General features: G+C 47.9%; 1 protein-coding gene across 1 annotated transcript in view; it reads right to left on the reverse strand.

The window, feature by feature from the left end:
- Positions 1-18,220, reverse strand: part of MPO (myeloperoxidase) — a 73,342-nt gene that overhangs the window by 38,100 nt on the left and 17,022 nt on the right. The window contains exons 4-6 of the mRNA XM_084650636.1: positions 10,748-10,923; positions 9,869-9,992; positions 7,955-8,084 (exon numbers count right to left, since the gene is read on the reverse strand). Coding sequence (XP_084506762.1) covers positions 7,955-8,084; positions 9,869-9,992; positions 10,748-10,923 — 430 coding nt within the window. The remainder of the gene's footprint in view (positions 1-7,954; positions 8,085-9,868; positions 9,993-10,747; positions 10,924-18,220) is intronic.

Here is an 18,220-nt window from a genome sequence, read left to right on the forward strand (position 1 = left end):
AACTATCTTTTGCTGAGCATTTTTAACTGGGGGGATAGTGTATTGCTCTTTAATCCTTTGAGCTTTTAAGCATCGAGTTATCACATTTACTTCCTTTTTCATAGAAAAGCCTCTTTATACAAGTAAGGGCTTGTTTAGGGACATCTCCCATAAACTTATTCACTTCCCTCCCTATTATTAGTTAGCTGGTGATATGTTGTTCTGAGCCTGCACTTTTATGAATCTGTCACAGATTTTTGGAACATAGGAAGTGCCAGACTAGGTCAGACCAATGGTCCATCTATCCTGTCTTCTGACAGTGACCAAAGCCAGATGCTACAGAGGGAATGAACAGAACAGGGCAATTATCCAGTGATCCATCCATTGTTGTCCACCCCAGTTTCTGGCAGTCAGAGGTTTAGGGACACCCAGGGCATGGGGTTGCATCCCTGACCATCTTGGCTAATAGCCATTGATGGGCCTGTCCTGCAGGAACTGATCTAATTCTATTCTGAACCCAGTTATACTTTTGGCCTCTATCACATCCCCGGCAACGAATTCCACAGGGAATTCCACTATGCATTGTGTGAAGAAGTGGGGGAGGTTTAGATTGGATATTAGGAAAAACTTTTTCACTAAGAGGGTGGTGAAACACTGGAATGCGTTACCTAGGGAGGTGGTAGAATCTCCTTCCTTAGAGGTTTTTAAGGTCAGGCTTGACAAAGCCCTGGCTGGGATGATTTAACTGGGAATTGGTCCTGCTTTGAGCAGGGGGTTGGACTAGATGACCTTCTGGGGTCCCTTCCAACCCTGATATTCTATGATTCTATGATTCTAAGTGCTTCCTTTGTTTGTTTTAAACCTGCTGCTTATTAATTCAGTTGGTGATCCCTGGTTCTTCTGTTATGTGAAGGGGAAAATAACACTTCCCTGTTCACTGTCTCTGCACCAGCCATGATTGTATAGACCTCTGTCATCTCCCCGCTCAGTCGTCTCTTTCCTAATCTGCACAGTCCCAGTCTTGTCAGTGTCTCCTCACACAGAAGCGGTTCCATACCCCTCATCATTTCTGTTGCCCATGTCTCTACCTTTTCCAAATCTAATACATCTTTTTTGAGGTGGGGATTACCAGAACTGCAGGCGGTACTCAAGGTGTATCATGAATTTATATAGTAGCATTATGATATTCTCTATTTTATTATTTATCCATTTCCTAATGGTTCCTAACATAGTGTTGGCTTTTTCGACTGCCGCTGCACATTGAGTGGATGTTTTCAGGGAACGATCCCCAATGACTCCAAGATCTCTTTCTTGAGTGGTAACAGCTCACTTAGATCCCGTCATTTTAGCTAACGTAAGCAATAGTTTACATACCCCTGTTAGTAGTTCTGCAATTTCATATTTGAGTTATTTCAGAACTCTTGGGCAAAAACCATCTGGTCCTGGTGACTTATTACTATTCAATTTATCAATTTCTTCCCAAACCTCCTCTAATGACGCTTCCATCTGGGACAGTTCCTCGGGTTTGTCACCTAAAATAATGTTTCAGGGGTGGGAATCTCCCTCACCGTCTCTGCAGTGAACACTGATGCAAAGAATCCTTTAGCACCTCCATCATTCAGTGGCCTCACTGACTCTTTGCCAGGCTTCCCTCTTCTGATGTACCTTTCTATTTTCCTCAGAAGGATCTGACTTCCGATTTTTAAAAGATGTCTTTTTGACTGTAATCTCCTCTTTTACTTTGTTATTTAGCCATGGTGGCATTGTTTTGGTCCTATTATTGTTTATTTTTTGTATTTGGGGTATACATATAGTTTGAGCCTCTGCTGTGGTGTTTCAAAAAGTTTTCATGCAGATTGGAGGCATTTCACTTTAGTGACTGTTCCTTTAAATTTCTGTTTAACTGGCCTCCTCATTTTTGGGTAGTTCCTCTTTTGAAGTTAAATGCTTCTGTGATGGGTTTCTTTGGTATTTTCCCCCTACAAAGAAGTTAAATTTTATTATATTATAGATGCTATTACTAGGACCCTACCAAATTCACGGTCCGTTTTGGTCAATTTCACTGTCATAGGATTTTAAAAATCGTAAAATTCATGATTTCAGCTATTTAAATCTGAAATTTCACAGTGTTGTAATTGTAGGGTTCCGAGCCCAAAACCGGGGCGGGGGTCCACAGGATTACTGTGGGGGGGTTGTGGTACTGCTCCCCTGACTTCTGTGCAGCTGCTGGCGGCGGCGCTGCCTTCAGAGCTGGGCGGCCGGAGAGCGGCGGCGGCTGCTGGCCGGGAGCCCAGCTCTGAAGGCCGAGCCGCCGCCAGCAGCAGCAGCGCAGACGTAAGGAGGGCCTGGTCTGGGATCGCCACCCTTCCTTCTGCGCTGCTGCTGGCGGGGCGCTGCCTTCAGAACTTGACGCCTGGCCAACAGCCACCGCTCCTGGCCGCTCAGCTCTGAAGGCAGCGCAGAAGGGTTGCAATACTGCGACCCCCCCCCCAAAAATAACCTTGTGACCCCCTGCAATGCCCTTTTGGGTCAGGACCCCCAATGCTGGTCTCCCCCATGAAATCTGTATAATATAGAGCAGTGGTTCTCAAACTTTAGCAACCCGAGGACCCCCATTTTGATTTAAAATAGTTGGGGACCCCCAAGCCTTCCCACTCAGCCCCAGGACTCTCCCTCACTCCACCCCTTCCCCCAAGATCCTGCCTCTTCCTGCCGCCCGCTCACTCCATCCCCCCTCCCTCCATCACTCACTTTCACCAGGCTGGGGCAGGGAGTTGGGGTGCAGGCTCTGGGAGGGAGTTTGGGTGCAGGAGGGGGATGAGGGGTGCAGGCTCTGGGAGAGAGTTTGGGTGTGGGAGGGGCCTCAGGGCTGGGGCAGGCGGTTGGGGTACAGGAGGGGCGAAGGGTTCAGGCTCTGGGAGGGAGTTTGGGTACAGGAGGGGCGAAGGGTTCAGGCTCTGGGAGAGAGTTTGGGTGTGGGAGGGGGCTCAGGGCTGGGGCAGGCAGTTGGGGTACAGGAGGGGCGAAGGGTTCAGGCTCTGGGAGGGAGTTTGGGTGCAGGAGGGGGCTGAGGGGTGCAGGCTCTGGGAGAAGGGGCTCAGAGTTGGGGTAGGGGGTTGGTGCAGGAGAGGGTGAGGGGTGTGGGCTCTGGCCAGGTGGCGCTTACCTCAGGCAGCTCCTGAAAGTGACTGGCACAGCCCTCTGACAGCAGTTCCTAGGCCCACAGGCACTGCCCCCACAGCTCCCATTGGTTGCAGTTCCCGGCCAATGGGAGCTGCGGAGTCGGCACTCGGGACAGGAGCAACATGCAGTGACCCCCTGTTTCCCCCGCTAGGGGCCGCAGGGACATGCCAACCACTTCTGGGAGTGGCACGGAGCCAGGGCAGGCGGGGAGCCTGTCTTAGCCCCGCTGCGTGGCGGACTTTTAGCACCACTCAGGGAGGGGGAGGAGTTGAGGGAGGGAGGGGGAAGAGTTGATTAGCAGGGCTTACGGAGCCCATGGAGTACCTTCGGGGACCCCAGTTTGAGAAACTGGTATAGGGTAAAAGTACACAAAAGACCAGATTTCATGGGAGGAAACCAGCTTTCATGGTCCATGATTAATTTTGATGGCCGCGAATTTGGTAGGGCCCTAGCTATTACCAAATGGTTCAGATATATTCACCACTTGGGTCAGCTCCTGTGCACCACTTAGGACTCTCCCCTTGTGGGTTTCAGAACTAGCTGCTCCAAAAAGAAGTCATTAATGGTGTGCAGAAAATTTAATGTCTACATCCCGGCGTGAGGTGACATGTCAATATGGGGTAGTTGAAATCCCCCATTATTATTGGGTTTTCTGTTTTTGTAGCCTCAATAATCACCACGAGCATTTCACAGTCATCATCACTATACTGGTCAGGTGGTTGGTAGTATATCCCTACTGCTATACTCTTATTATTCAAGCATGGAATTTCTATCCATAGAGATTCTATGGTGCTGTTTGACTCATTTCAGATTTTTACTACATTTCACTCTATGCTTTTTTCATGTATAGTGCCACTCCTCTTCCAGTGCAACCTACTCTGCGATGCCTATTATACCAATATCCTCATTTAATACCGGGCACTCTGTACCTCAAAGTAGCATCCTGGAACCCCCATATTCACCACTGTGATAGGATTATGATATGTTTTGTACAAACTATACCTTGTGAGGTATCATTTTAAAAGTCTTGATCTGCTGAACATTAATATCCTGTTGGAATGTATGTGCGATCATTGTATGGGAAGTTATGACGTATTGCTACCTGTGTTACTGGAATATGTTGTGAGGTTGGGAACACACACCGCCACCCTTTCAGCTGCAACAAAGAAGGGCCCAGACAGCATTAATGGCCCATCAAAAAAGAGTCCCCTATCCCAGAGATTCCTTAGAAAAGACATCTATGCAATGAGGACTGCTTGACCAATGGGGACTGCCTAACCCCCCCCCATCACATCAGGGATCTTTCTAGCAGCTGAAAGAAGGTATAAAAGAGGGAGAGTGACATCATCACTTGGACTCTCCTTCACCCCGCCCCCAATTCAACACCTGGAATATCATCTGGAGGACAAAGACTTTGAACTAGGGAGATTGGTCCCAGATTGGAAGGATTTCAGTCTGTGTATTGAGGAACTGTAAACGTTAGGGTGTAAATCTGTTAATCTGTAAATCTGTTAGGGTGAGAAACCGTTTGATTCAAATCTTGTTTAGTCTGTTTAAGCTAGAATTTAGACTGCGTTTCTCTTTTTATTTCACTTAAAATTGATCTTTCTGCAGTTACTAAATCGGTTTTATATTTTATCTAAACCAGTGTGGTTTTGGTGGAAGTCCTTGGGAAATTTCCGCTCAGGTGAACAAGGGCTGTTGCATGCCCACTACACTTTTGTAGGACTGGCGAACTAATTAATGAGCTTACACCAGTCAGGCTTCTGACCAGTGCAAAATGGAAATAGTTCTGGGGTGTAGGGCTGGAGCTGGGGGGAATTGGCTGGAGCCTTTCTACTGATGGTTCATGAGTAGGGCCCTATCAAAGTCACAGCCCATTTTGGTCAATTTCATGTTCATAGGATTTTTAAAATAGCAAATTTAATGATTTCAGCTATTTAAATCGGAAATTTCAGTGTTGTAACTGTCGGGGTCCTGACCCAAAAGAAGTTGGAGGGGTCATAAGGTTATTGGTGGGGGGGGTTGTGGTACTGCTACCCTTACTTCTGCACTGCTGCCGAGGGCGGCGGTGCTGCCTTCAGAGCTGGGCGGCCGGAGAGCGGCGGCTGCTGGCTGGGAGCCCAGCGCTGAAGGCCGAGCCGCCGCCAGCAGCAGCAGTGCAGAAGTACGGACGGGATGGGATGGGATGGCTTTACCACCTTACTTTTGCCTTGCTGCTGGCAGGGCGCCGCCTTCAGAGTTGGGCCCTCGCTCTCCAGCCACCCAGCTCTGAAGGCAGTGCAGAAGTAAGGGTGGCAATACCATGACCCACCACCCTAAAATAACTTTGTGACCCCCCTGAAACTCCCTTTCGGGTCAGGACCTGCAATTTAAGAAATGCTGGTCTCCCCCGTGAAATCTGTATAGTATAGGGTAAAAGCACACAAAAGACCAGATTTCACAGAGGGAGACCAGATTTCATGGTCCATGGTGCATTTTTCATGACCGCAAATTTGGTAGGAGCCTATTCATGAGTGGCTGGGAACTTGTTCAAGTAACTCAGGTGGGTGTGTCCCTGCCTGTGGATGGCTGTGTAAGTGCAGTACCTGTCCGAGGCTTGTAGCTTGACATTAGCATCACTGTGTGAGAGACAGCCAGGCTGGTGGGTTTGAGAGCTCAGCGGTTCACAGTCCAGGCTGCACCCTGGGGACCTCGTCACACCCCCACTGTAGTGTTTAGAGTTCTTCCATTGCAGTAGAAGCACTTGTAAAATTTGTCAATATTTAGTTGTCTGCATTCATGTGGTATAACTGAATGAGATTCTATTTCACTTGAATGTTTTATCAACTTTATCAACTTCTATCTTCTCCTCTTTACTAGGATATCCCCATTAATAAATCCTTCCCTAAGGGATGTCTCTATTTGCACCGTGTGCTCCTCCGCACCTGTCAGCTTTCCCCCCAGCCCTTAGTTTAAAAAATCCCATATGAAGTTTTTAATTTTATATGCCAACAATCTGGTTCCATTTTGGTGTAGGTGGAGCCCCTCCTTCCTGTGTAGGCTCCTCCTTTCCCAAAATGTTCCCCAGTTCCAAATAAACCTAAATCTCTCCTCCCAACACCATTGTCTCATCTGCACATTGAGACCCTGCAGTTCTGCCTGTCTAACTGGCCCACGCACGGAACTGGAAGCATTTAAAAGAATGCCACCATGGAGGTCCTGAACTTTAATCTCTTACCTACCCCAGAACCTCTTTCCTCTCTTTCCCTACGTCACTGGTACCCACATGTACCATGACCATCGCTTCCTACCCAGCACTGCACATAAGTCCGTCTAGATGTCTCAAGAGGTCTGCAACCGTAGCACTCAGGAGGCAATTCACCATGCGGTTCTCTCGGTCATCACAAACCCAACTATCTATATTTCTAATAACTGAATCCCCATAACTATTATCTTTCTCTTCCTAATAACTGTTGTCCCCTCCCCCAGAAGGGTATCCTCAGTGCCAGAGGACACCACAACATCATCTGGAAGGAGGATCCCAACTAAAGGATTGTTTCCCTCTATCCCAGCTGATGTTCTCCACCCCCGAGACTTTCATCCTCCTCAACAGCACAGAGGCTGTCAGACTGGGGGTGGGACCCACTGTACTGTGCCCAGGAAAGTCTCATCTACGCACCTTTGTCTCCCTTCACTCCTCCCATTCAGCCATCCTGGTCTCAACAGCCCATGCTCTGTCTCCGAGGGTGAGGAGCTGCTTGCACCAAATGCACAAGGTGGATTTTGGAAAGTGGAATGAGCATTTCAGCTGAAATCCCCAGCTACCCCGAATTCCTGCCTTTCTGAGCGCTGCTGTCGTTACATCCCAGTGGAGCAGCTAAAGGCTCCCCACCCACCCTGAGGAGCACACGTGGACATACAGACACATACGCTTCCTTGCTGGGTATTTTAAAATATTTTTCTTCGGGGTTTTGTCCTTTAGAACTTTGCGCTCTGCTTTTTGGCAGGGTTAAGAGTCTCAAACTCAGGAGTTCAAAAATTATGAGTCAGGGCCTCAAAACTCATGAGACTGGCTGTGAAATCACAAGAATTTTTAAAATAGTGACTTTGGGGCCTTTTTCTTTTGCCTTCTGGGGGTTGGGCCATTAGGGTTCAGGGTTCTTAGCTCTTCCTGCCAGCATACACGCTAGAAACTCTTTTTAAAAAAATGAAAGCAGAGATTTTCATGACTTCAAGAGCTGGGGATTTAGAGAAACCACCCAGTATGATGACTCTCCTGATAAGATCGTGTGAGTCAGCAATACTGGGTTAAGTGGGTCTAGGGGGAAAAGATGGAGGCAGATTATTCTGCTTTCCACTCAGGCTTCAGACAGCCATTTTAGGGTACAGCAACACTTTGAGCTAAGGGTGATTCCCAGCTCTGATTGAGCCAACGTGCTAAAAACATAGTAGGCCATCACAGCGTGAGTAGCTAGCTGCACTGAGTACCTACCCTACCTACTGGGCAGCTAGCTTCTGCCTGCGCCTCTGCCTGCTACATCTCTTTTTAGCATACTAGCTCGATCAGATCTAGCCCTAGTACTTTGCCACGCACTGAGAATTACTCCTCCAGGCGGAAGTGCAGACCTAATGGCCTGCTGTTTCTTTCATTTTTCACTTTGGTCATTATGTGCTCAGCTTAGAGATGGCAAAAGGGTTACTGATTGTGGAGGACGTGTGCCATGGGGCCCCTGAGCTATCCTACCTCTGGCAAAACTCTGAGCTCCCTTCCTACTATTTTAATTCAAAGAATTGAATTGACAGTCCTTACCAATGGGAGAGAAAATCCAGAATAACAGATTCCTTCTGTCCAGCCACGAGGGATTGAAACACCATCTTCATACTCTTGAGGCAGCCATCGGCTATAGGCTCTGTTTGAAGCCCCTAAGGTAGGGCTTCTCCTGGGAGATGGAATGAAAGAATCTGTATTTACAATACAGCAAATTATGCCATCAACATCATCATAGAGCCTAGGAGCCTCAGTCACAGGCCAGAACATTGTGCTAGGCACTGTACAGACAGAACAAAAAGACAGTTCCTGCTCCAAGAAGATGACAGTCTAAGAATCAGACAAGAGACACCAAGTGGACACGAACAGGCCAGTGGAGGAGCACAAGGAAACAATCTGGGTCAGCATGACAAGCAGGGGCCTCAGCACACCAGCTGCCTAACCACTGCTGACTTTTTAGTAGGCGTCACTGCACAGGGGTGTGTTACGGAGGAACTGGAAGGAGGAAATGAGGTGGCATTGCTAATGCTTTTGGGAGCTCCTGCCATGGGTAAGGGGCAGTGTGGGGCAAAGCACAAAGCTTGTATGAGAAAGTCATGAGAGGCAGTGAAGGAGGGCATAGATGACAGATGAAGGCAGGAGTCGATAGTGTGTAAAACACTGAGCAAAACCATTGCAAATGTTTCAGTGACACCCTGACACACAGCATCCTGGGGACAGACGAGACTATGAGCTGAAATCTGACCTCTGTTTTGGCATGGGTGTGACTTTCGCTCTAGGGGTTTTCTAGAAACCAGCCTGATTGTGAGGCTTGAGCCAGCCAGGAACACATGAGGAGGAAATGCTGGCTATTGAGCCAGAGCCGGGCACAGAGCCAGCAGTGTAAAGGACTCTTCAGTGAGCTGCATTAACAAGAGTGTGTAGACACCAAATGCATGATCAGGCTCACCACTCCTGGTGGGGATTTTCCCCTGTGTACCCTGTGAGATTTCACCGGAACAGGCCTGGCTAGTGAGTTAGGAACATAAAAGCATAAGAACGGCCATACTGGGTCAAAGCAAAGGTCCATCTAGTCAAGTATCATGTCTTCTGACAGTGGCTAATGCCAGGAACTTCAGAGGGAATGAACAGAACAGGCAATCATTGAGTGATCCATCTGCTCTCGCCCATTCCCAGCTTCTGGCAAACATAGGTGAGGGACACCATCCCTGCCCATCCTGGCTAATAGCCATTGATGGACCTGTCCTCCATGAACTTATCTAGTTCTTTTTTGAACCCTGTTATAGTCTTGGCCTTCACAACGTCCTCTGGAAAGGAGTTCCACATGTTGACTGTGCGTTGTGTGAAAAAATACTCCCTTTTGTTTGTTTTAAACCTGTTGCCTATTAATTTCATTTGGTGACCCCTAGTTCTTGTGTTATGAGAGGGAGTAAATAACACTTCCTTATTTACTTTCTCCACACTAATCATAATTTTATAGACCTCTATCATATCCCCCTTTAGTCGTCTCTTTTCCAAGCTGAAAAGTCCCAGTTTTATTAATCTCTCCTCATATGGAAGGTGTTCCATGCCCCTAATCATTTTTGTTGCCCTTTTCTGAACCTTTTCCAGTTCCAATATATCTTTTTTGAGATGGGGCAACTACATCTGCAAGCAATATTCAAGATGTGGGCGTACCATGGATTTATATAGAGGCAATATGATATTTTCTGTCTTATTATCTATCCCTTTCTTAATGATTCCCAAGATTCAGTTTGCCTTTTTGCCACTGCACATTGAGTGGCTGTTTTCAGAGAACTATCAACAATGACTCCAAGATCTCTTTCTTGAGTGGTAACAGCTAATTTAGACCCCATCATTGTATATGTATAGTTGGGATTAGATAGGAACGTATAGATAGGAAGTTACTCTAGTGTAGGGAGGACCTGCCATGCTCTCCTTGACAGCTAGCATCACCTGTTGTTGCATTCACCAGTGATTGTTCGGTAAGGGTTTGCTTCGTCACATGGTATATTCATATTTTGTTGGGCACATCCAGTAGCCTTAGAAATCAATTCCAGCTGAGCTGGGGTCAGCATGTCTGCAAGAGAATGCAAAGGAGGTTCAGCAACTTGGTGTGCTGGGACTGGTGCCCCAGAAATGGGGCGAGGCAAAGAATTCTTGGAGGCCACTTCTGCACTCTGTCAAATCACTTCCCCAGCTCACTGCTGCCCTCACCAGGATGCAGCCTGCTCTGGTCGCAGAGTTGCTGTCTGGACTCACAGTAGAACAGAGTGTGAAGCAGCTGGGCATGTTCACACAGACATCACCGGCTGACTTTGAAGCCTCACCTCTGCAGAGCGGGGAGGGAGATGCCAGAGTGAAGGGAAAGAAGGCGGTACCAGGGAAGAGTCCCCTTCCCATTCCATCCCACAGCTGGACAGTGGTTATACTTGACCCAAATTCCAGAAGAAAGTGTTGGGGGAGGGCGGGAAAGTTGGCTTTCCCCTTCACACAAAGGAGCCTCTTGAACTACAACGCCTCCCCCTGCTTCTAGTCTCCCCAGGGGTTTGTGTCACCGAGGAAGCTATCTGAGTGACGAATGGGGAGATGCTAGCTCTGACGTGCATGACCTGACAGACAGACAGAAAGCTGCCATGTTTCATAGCTGGCCACTGCCTGGCAACAGACCCTTGCATGTACCTTGCAGCCACTCATCTTCTAGCTTTACAGGTGTATCTAATTAAGGGCCCAATATTGCAGGACTGAAGTCAGTGGGAGGACAACTGAGCCCCAAGACACTGGGCAGAGAAAGGGCTCAAGGAGAGAAAGCCAGACTGACTTGCACCCCTGTACCTGTGACATTAAACTTCCTCTTCACAGTCCACTGCAACTTCTCCTTCAGCAGGCTCAGGGTGGTTTCCATGTAATCAGCAGCTCGGATCATGGCCCTGGTTCCTCCCACTGGCTGCTTGATATGTCCCAGGATATCTGCAGGGGTGAAGGCTTCGTTCCTCAGTTTCTCCTTTAAACTGAAAGAAAAAAAGTCCCACTGTAGCTCTGGAGCAGAAACAATCCTACAAGTTGCAAGGGACCCCTTCTGCCTTTGGTCCATCGCAGCTCATTCCACAGTTACAGTAGTTACTATCCTGGCACGTGTGTGCGGTGTGGGGCTAGCAAACATATGTGTGCAGGCCAGAGCTGACCGTCAGGATGTATTGTGGCCTATATGATACAGTTGGGTTCTCCAGAATCTCAGCTTTCATTTAGAAAACCAGTTAAGTGTCTATCAGTCATGGCTGCAGTGCAGACATAACCTTCCCAAAGTGACTTAAGAGTAGCCAAGGCAGTGATGCCTGCCTAAGTCTGCCCAGAGCCTGACACCATGGCTCCGAGAGGTGATCTCCCCTGTTCCTCTCACTGAGATGTCCACTTTAAATACCAGTGATGACATGTCCATGTCAACAATAACTGTTTAACTGCTGACCATTTAGTGGTTGGATGGGGAGCATGGGGAGGGAGTGAAGCCCACAGGGAAGAAATTGGATCTGGCTGCAGGGAAGGCAATGCAGAGAAAGTACAGAAGAATCACAGACAGGATAGGGAGAGAAATGGGAAGGTGGGTGGGGAAGGAAAAGAAACAAAGGGCAGGACAGATTCTCTCAGTGTGTGATGGATATGACTATAAGGCACTGAACAAATACTACAGATAACAAAACAAACTCATCGTCGGGCCAGAGAGAGTCACAAGTGTAAGGCCAGATGGGACCAGCAGATCATCTAGCCTTCCCCCTGGGCATCACAGCCCCTCTGCTCACCATTTTCTGTCAGTTTAGATGTGTATAGAGGGCATCTACCAGACCAATCCCACAAGGCAAGATAGGCAGGGGAATCCCTCATTTGTGAATCCCATCGAGTGTTAGGTGTTGAGCTGCATGGCAGTGTGGGGAGGTGCTCAGCTGCCAAAATGTTGGTACCTTGTGGACTTTACTGGCAGAAATATGGGTGCCTATCTATGGACTTTAGGCACCTACATGGTTACACAGAAGCTGACAGAGGGGTTGTGAATGCCAGTGGCACCTAACGTTGGACTGAGGAACTTAAAGTGGCAGTTAGGTGCCTAGGTCCGCCTTGTGAATCCCACCCTTGCAGTCTGGTGTCTCTTTGCTCGTACCACGCAGGCTGCTCTCATCCAAAATGGCCACCACTTCTCCTGGTTCCCACTGAGAGTGACTCCAAGTTGCCTCCAGGGAAGACAGTAGTTCCCCATGCTATAAAGGAGTGGAGAGGAGCAGGTGAAAGGAGGCAGCGTCCATCTTTGCTATGGGACTCAGAAGAGTAAGAGATGGCAGCCATTTTGAGAGGGCAGTTGTTCATAGAATTCTCTGAAGTAGAACATTTTTCTTCAGCCACTGCTGAAGGAAAAACTTTCAGTTAGGAAGAATAATGGCAAAAAATTACCATGAATCCTAAACAAAAATTTTTGAAAAGTAGCCTATGGATACAAATTCAGTAAGGTTAATGATATGGAAAGTTTGAAGAGTCTTCATTATTTCATTAATGAGATTAGATTGGAACAAAAAAACTGTAATTATTTATTTTTGTATTAATTGTAATGCTGTTTAATTAATAGATTTTCTTGTATATGCTCAGAAAATTCATTTTATTCTCAAAGACTAAGTGCTGTCAGTTTGGGGAGGATATGGGGAGGATACGCAGGATGGTTCATACAAAACAAAATGCTGAATTCCTGTGTTAACTGCAATCTCCACACAACTGTGGAGTCCCAAACCGTATCTCCATAATGAGAACTTCCTGGGCACGTGTACAGCCCCCGCCCCTTACTCCACTGACTCATTTCACTCATTGGAATTGCAGCATGCAAATCACCTGTCAAGGGATTGTGATGGTTGGTTGAGTCATCTCTGATGCCACAAAAATGATCTATGCTGTTTGAACTGTCCTTGCCTGTATTTATCGAGGTGCCGGTTGCAGCTTGATAGTTTAGGCTGAGTTCTGTTTTGCACTTAAAATAGGGGTTCAATCTCTTGGTTATCTGTGAAGACAAATTTACACCTCCCTAAATTTACACCAATCACTCTTTGAGTTCAGAATGAATTTTCTGAGAATTTACAAGTAAACCTGAGAATTAGCTTATGAGTTAAAATTAATTAAAAATTGGATCCTTTAAGAAATTTACCATCTAAGTCAGTCTTTTCTTTATCCCAAAATAATGGAATAACACACACTTATCAAATTTCCACAGTTACGATATTTGGCATCTTGTTCATAGTCTATATCTGAAGAAATGTGATTGTAATTAATTAAAGTATTAGTGATTGTTGCATAAATTGTTATGGTTGTACTGGGTCCAGATAAGATCAGGGCAACATCTCAAGTAACTCTAAGTCCTACCAATGTGACATCAGAGGTAGCTTAACTAATCCTCATCCTTCTTCTACAGCTCATTCGTGTGCAACAATTCTATTGGTGGTAATAAGACAGGTATGAAGGAGATGGGATATGTCAAAAGTTCTCATTGGTAGATTACACAGCACAACTGCCACTCCTTTTAAAGGTCCCGTAGCCCCATGCTGGCTTGGTCATCGGTGCTTGAAAGTTTCCCGTTGGCTCCCCTGCACACAGAGAGGCCGCACTGCCAGAGGAAGTGAGGCAGGAGCACAGGCTAGAATTATTGGGACTCAGCAACTTGTCTCTCCCAGCCTCCCTTCCTGTCGCACCAGTCTCGCTAACACCGATCAATAAAGCCACTGCAAATGAAGGGACAGATTTACCACTGTGCTTTGGCTGCTTTGTACTGCTCTTGTGAAGGGAAAAATAAAACCCCCTTAACGGTTCCTTAAAAAGTCCATGTCCTCCAATCTGGAACCACAAACATGAAATGTCTTAATCACAATCCAGAATCTGGAGTTGTGTGGTTATTGCCTGGCCTCACTACTCGCCACTCCCCAAACCTTACCACGTTTGGATTTCTTTTAAGCATAACTTTAACTCTGAATTTCCCAGGTTTGGAATGTTAGATATAGACTCACAACAGCCCTGAAATGTTCTTTCCCCTAAAATGTGGTTACATATTCTCTATCTTAACTATATTTAAACTACAACGGTTAGTAAAAGACAGTTACCTACCTCTTGTAACTGTTGTTCTTCGAGAAGTGTTGTTCACGTCCGTTACAATTAGGTGTGTGCACACCACATGCACGGACATTGGAAACTTTTTCCCTTAGCAGCTCCCATCAGGATGGCAGGGAAGCCCCCTAGAGTGGCGCCCTCATGGCAGAGTATATATTACCCTGCCAGCCCGACCCCCTTTCAGTTTCTTCTTGCTGTTCACTCTGACAGAGGGGAAAGGGGGTGGGTATTGTAATGGACATGAACAACACATCTCGAAGAACAACAGTTACTAGAGGTAGGTAACCGTCTTTTCTTCTTCGAGTGATTGTTCAAGTCCATTCCAATTAGATGACTTCCAAGCTTACTATTGGAGGAGGGTAGGAGCCATGGAACGATTGATTGAAGAACAGCTCTGCCAACTGCTGCATCATCTCTGGCCTGTTGGTTAACAGCATAGTGGACTGTAAACGTGTTCACTGAAGACCAGGTGGCTGCTTTACAGATCTCCTGGATAGGGACCTGAGCCAGAAAGGCTGTCGAAGATGCCTGTGCTCTGGTTAAATGGGCCGAAATTGCTGGGGCTGGGACCTTGGCCAACTCATAGCATGTGCGAATGCAGTCTGTGATCCAGAACGATATGCACTGTGCAGAGACAGGAAGACCTTTCATTTTGTCAGCTATGGTGATGAACAATTGGGTCGACTTGTGGAAAGGTTTCGTACACCCTATGTAGAAAGCCAGGGTTCTCCAGACATCCAGCGTGTGTAGGCTACGGTGTCTCGGGCTCATGTGGGGTTTTGGAAAGAACACTAGTAAGCAAATGTCCTGACCCACGTGGAATTGGGAGACCACCTTGGGGAGAAATTTAGGATGTGGTCTAAGCTGCACCTTGTCCTTATGAAACACCGTGTGCGGTGGTTTAGAGGTGAGGGCTCTCAGCTTGGACATCCTTCTTGCTGATGTAATGGCCACCAGGAACGCACCTTCCAAGAAAGATAGAGGAGGGAACAAGTGGCCAGGGGCTCAGATGGTGGGCTCATGAGTTTGGAGAGGACCAGGTTCAGGTTCCAGGTTGGGACTGGTGGTCGAGAATACAGGAACACCCTCTCCAGACCTTTGAGGAATCGCCATACAATGGGATTAGAAAATACCGAGTGCCCAGACTCCCCTGGATGGAAAGCTTAAATGGCCACCAGGTTTTCTCTGATGGAGGAAGGGGATAGACCCTGATGCTTAAGGTGTAGGAGGTATTTTAAAATAACTATGATGGTACCCTGGAGTAGTTGAAGGCGCTTGGGTTCACACCTTATCCATTTCACCAGGTAGGTAGCCCCAGCAGAAGGTTTCCTACTGCCGAGGAGAATTTGTCTCACCAACTGAGAGCACTGGCTCTCCATGGGATTTAGCCACGGAGTTTCCAAGCCATGAGATGCAGAGACTGCAGGTTTGGGTGAAGGAGGCACCCGTGGTCCTGCGTGATCAGATCTGGGTTGAGGGGCAGGGCAATCAGGGCATCTACAGATAGCTCTAGTAGGGTTGTATACCAATGCTGTCAGGGCCAAGAGGGGCTGATAATGATCACCATCACCCTATGTCTGCGAATTTTGAGGCGGACCCGATGGACAAGTGGGATAGGAGGGAAGGCATACTTCAGACCCTTGCCCCATGGTATTAAGAGCACATCAGCAATCAAGCCTGGACTGTGGTTTTGGAATGAGCAGAACTGAGGGCACTGTCTGTTGCTCTTGGTGGCGAAGAGGTCTACTTGGGGATCACCCCACTCCTGGCAGAGTGACTGTATGTTGTCCAATCTGATTGACCACTCGTGCATGTGGTATGACCTGCTGTGGCGATCAGCAAGCTCGTTCCACACTCCTGGAAGGTAGGATGCTTTGAGCTGAATGGATGAGGCTATACAGAAGTCCCAGAGAAGAAGAGCTTCATGGCAGAGAGGTGAGGAGCGGGCTCTGCCTTGTTTGTTTATATAGAACATGGTGGTCGTGTTGTCTGTCAGGACTGTCACGCTGTGACCTTGCAATGTGGTGTGAAAGGTCTGGCAGGTGAGATGAACTGCCCTGAGCTCCTTCAGGTTGATATGGAGAAGTATCTTGTCCCTCAACCACAAGCCTTGTGTCCTCAAGTCCCATAAGTGTACGCCCCAGCCCAGATGTGATGCCTCTGTTACTAACATCAGAGAAGGTTGGGGCTTGGCGAAGGGGACCCCTGAACAGACCACTGATTGGTCCAGCCACCAGCACAGGGATTTTAGAACCTGTTCCAGGATCATCACCACGAGGTCCAGGGGGTCTCTGTACAGACGATAAGACAGTGCGAACCACGCTTGCAAGGGTCTGAGTCTCAGTCGGGCATGGCTGATCACGTACTGGCAAGCTGCCATATGCCCTATTAGCTGTACGCAACACCTGACTGTGGTAGTGGGATACCGAAGCATTGATTTTACAGTCTGCTCTATGGCTTGGAATCTGGGCTCTGGACGGTTCACTTTTGCCTGTACTGAGTCCAGGACTGTCCCTATAAACTCTAACCTTTGGGTGGGTATGAGAGAAGATTTGGGCACATGAGGAGGATCCCCAGTCTGTGAAATGTGTCCATGACTACCATCACATGGGACTGGACCTCATCCTTGGAAGACCTGTGAGAAGCCAGGTATAGGTACACTCGAACCTGCTTTTTCCACAGGAAGGCTGCCACCACCGCCTTGCATTTCATGAACACTCGGGGGGCTGTGGACAGGCCGAATGGGAGAACCGTGAACTGGTAGTGATGTTGGTTTATGGCAAACCAGAGGAAGCGTCGGAGCGCCGGATGAATAGCAATATGGAAGTATGCGTCTTTCATGTCGAGGGCAGCGTACCAATCCCCGGATCCAGTGATGGAATGATAGTGCTCAGGGAGACCATGCGGAACTGGAGCTTGACCATAAATTTGTTGAGTCCGCGAAGGTCTAAAATGGGTCGAAGACCCTCCTTTGCCTTGGGGATTAGGAAGTAACAGGAGTAAAACCCTTTTCCCCTTAGCTCCTGCGGAACCTCCTCCACTGCACCTATCTCGAGGAGCAAACGAACCTCCTGAAGAAGGAGTTGCTCGTGAGAGGGGTCCCTGAAGAAGGATGGGGAAGGTGGGTGGGAGGTAGGGGAGGAGGAGAACTGGAGAGAGTATCCAACCTGTACCATGTATAGGTCCGATGTTATATGGGACCACGCATGGTAGAAGTGGGATACACAGTTTAAAAACTCTGGGGATGGATCCAGGAGCTGGGTTGGTACACTGTCCTCGGGCATGCCTTCAAAACCCTTGCTTGTTTCCCAGTTGGGGCTTATTCTGGCCCTAGTTAGGCACATTGTTCTGTCCGTGCCTGTTATTTCTGCCCTGCCGGCAATACGGCTCCTGTCTGGGGTGGGGTTGATACTGCCTCTGCAGAGGCCTGAAGGGCTTTCTCTGGGTTGCCAGAGTATGGATCCCTAGTGACTTCAGGGTGGCCCGAGAATCCTTAAGGCGATGCAGCCTGGAGTCTGTTTGCTCCGAGAAAAGGCCTGAACCCTCAAAAGGAGGGTATTCTGGAACTCTGGAGGGAGGCCCGATGCTTGGAGCCATGCTGAGCATCGCCTAACTACCCCTGAGGCAATGGTTCTGGCCCCAGAGTCCGCTGAATCGAGGGAGGCTTGTAATGAAGTTTTAGCCACCGCCTTCCCTTCCTCAATTAAAGCCGCAAACTCAGAGTGTGAGTTCTGGGGCAGGTGATCCTTAAACTTGGACACGGCCATCCAAGAGTTGAAATTATGACTATTAAGGACTGTCTGCTGATTGGCTATACGTAACTGGAGGCTTCTGGAAGAGTAGGCCTTCCTATCGAAGAGGTCCAAACATTGGGCTTCCTTGGCCTTTGGGGCCAAGGCTTTTTGGCCCTGTCATTCCTTTTCGTTGACTGCTGAAATGACTAGGGAACAGGGAGCCGGATGGCAGAAATGGAACTCATAGCCATTGGAGGGAGCAAAGTATTTCCATTCTACGCCCCTCGAGGCCGGGGTCTGCCATATTGTTTTAAGAAAAGGAGTACTTGTGGTACCTTAGAGACTAACAAATTTATTTGGGCATAAGCTTTCATGAGCTACAGCTCACTTCATTGAATGCATCCGATGAAGTGAGCTGTAGCTCACGAAAGCTTATGCTCAA

The sequence above is a fragment of the Lepidochelys olivacea genome, assembly GCF_965140295.1.
Source record: "Lepidochelys olivacea isolate rLepOli2 genome assembly, chromosome: 17".
NCBI classification, from domain to species: Eukaryota; Metazoa; Chordata; order Testudines; family Cheloniidae; genus Lepidochelys; species Lepidochelys olivacea.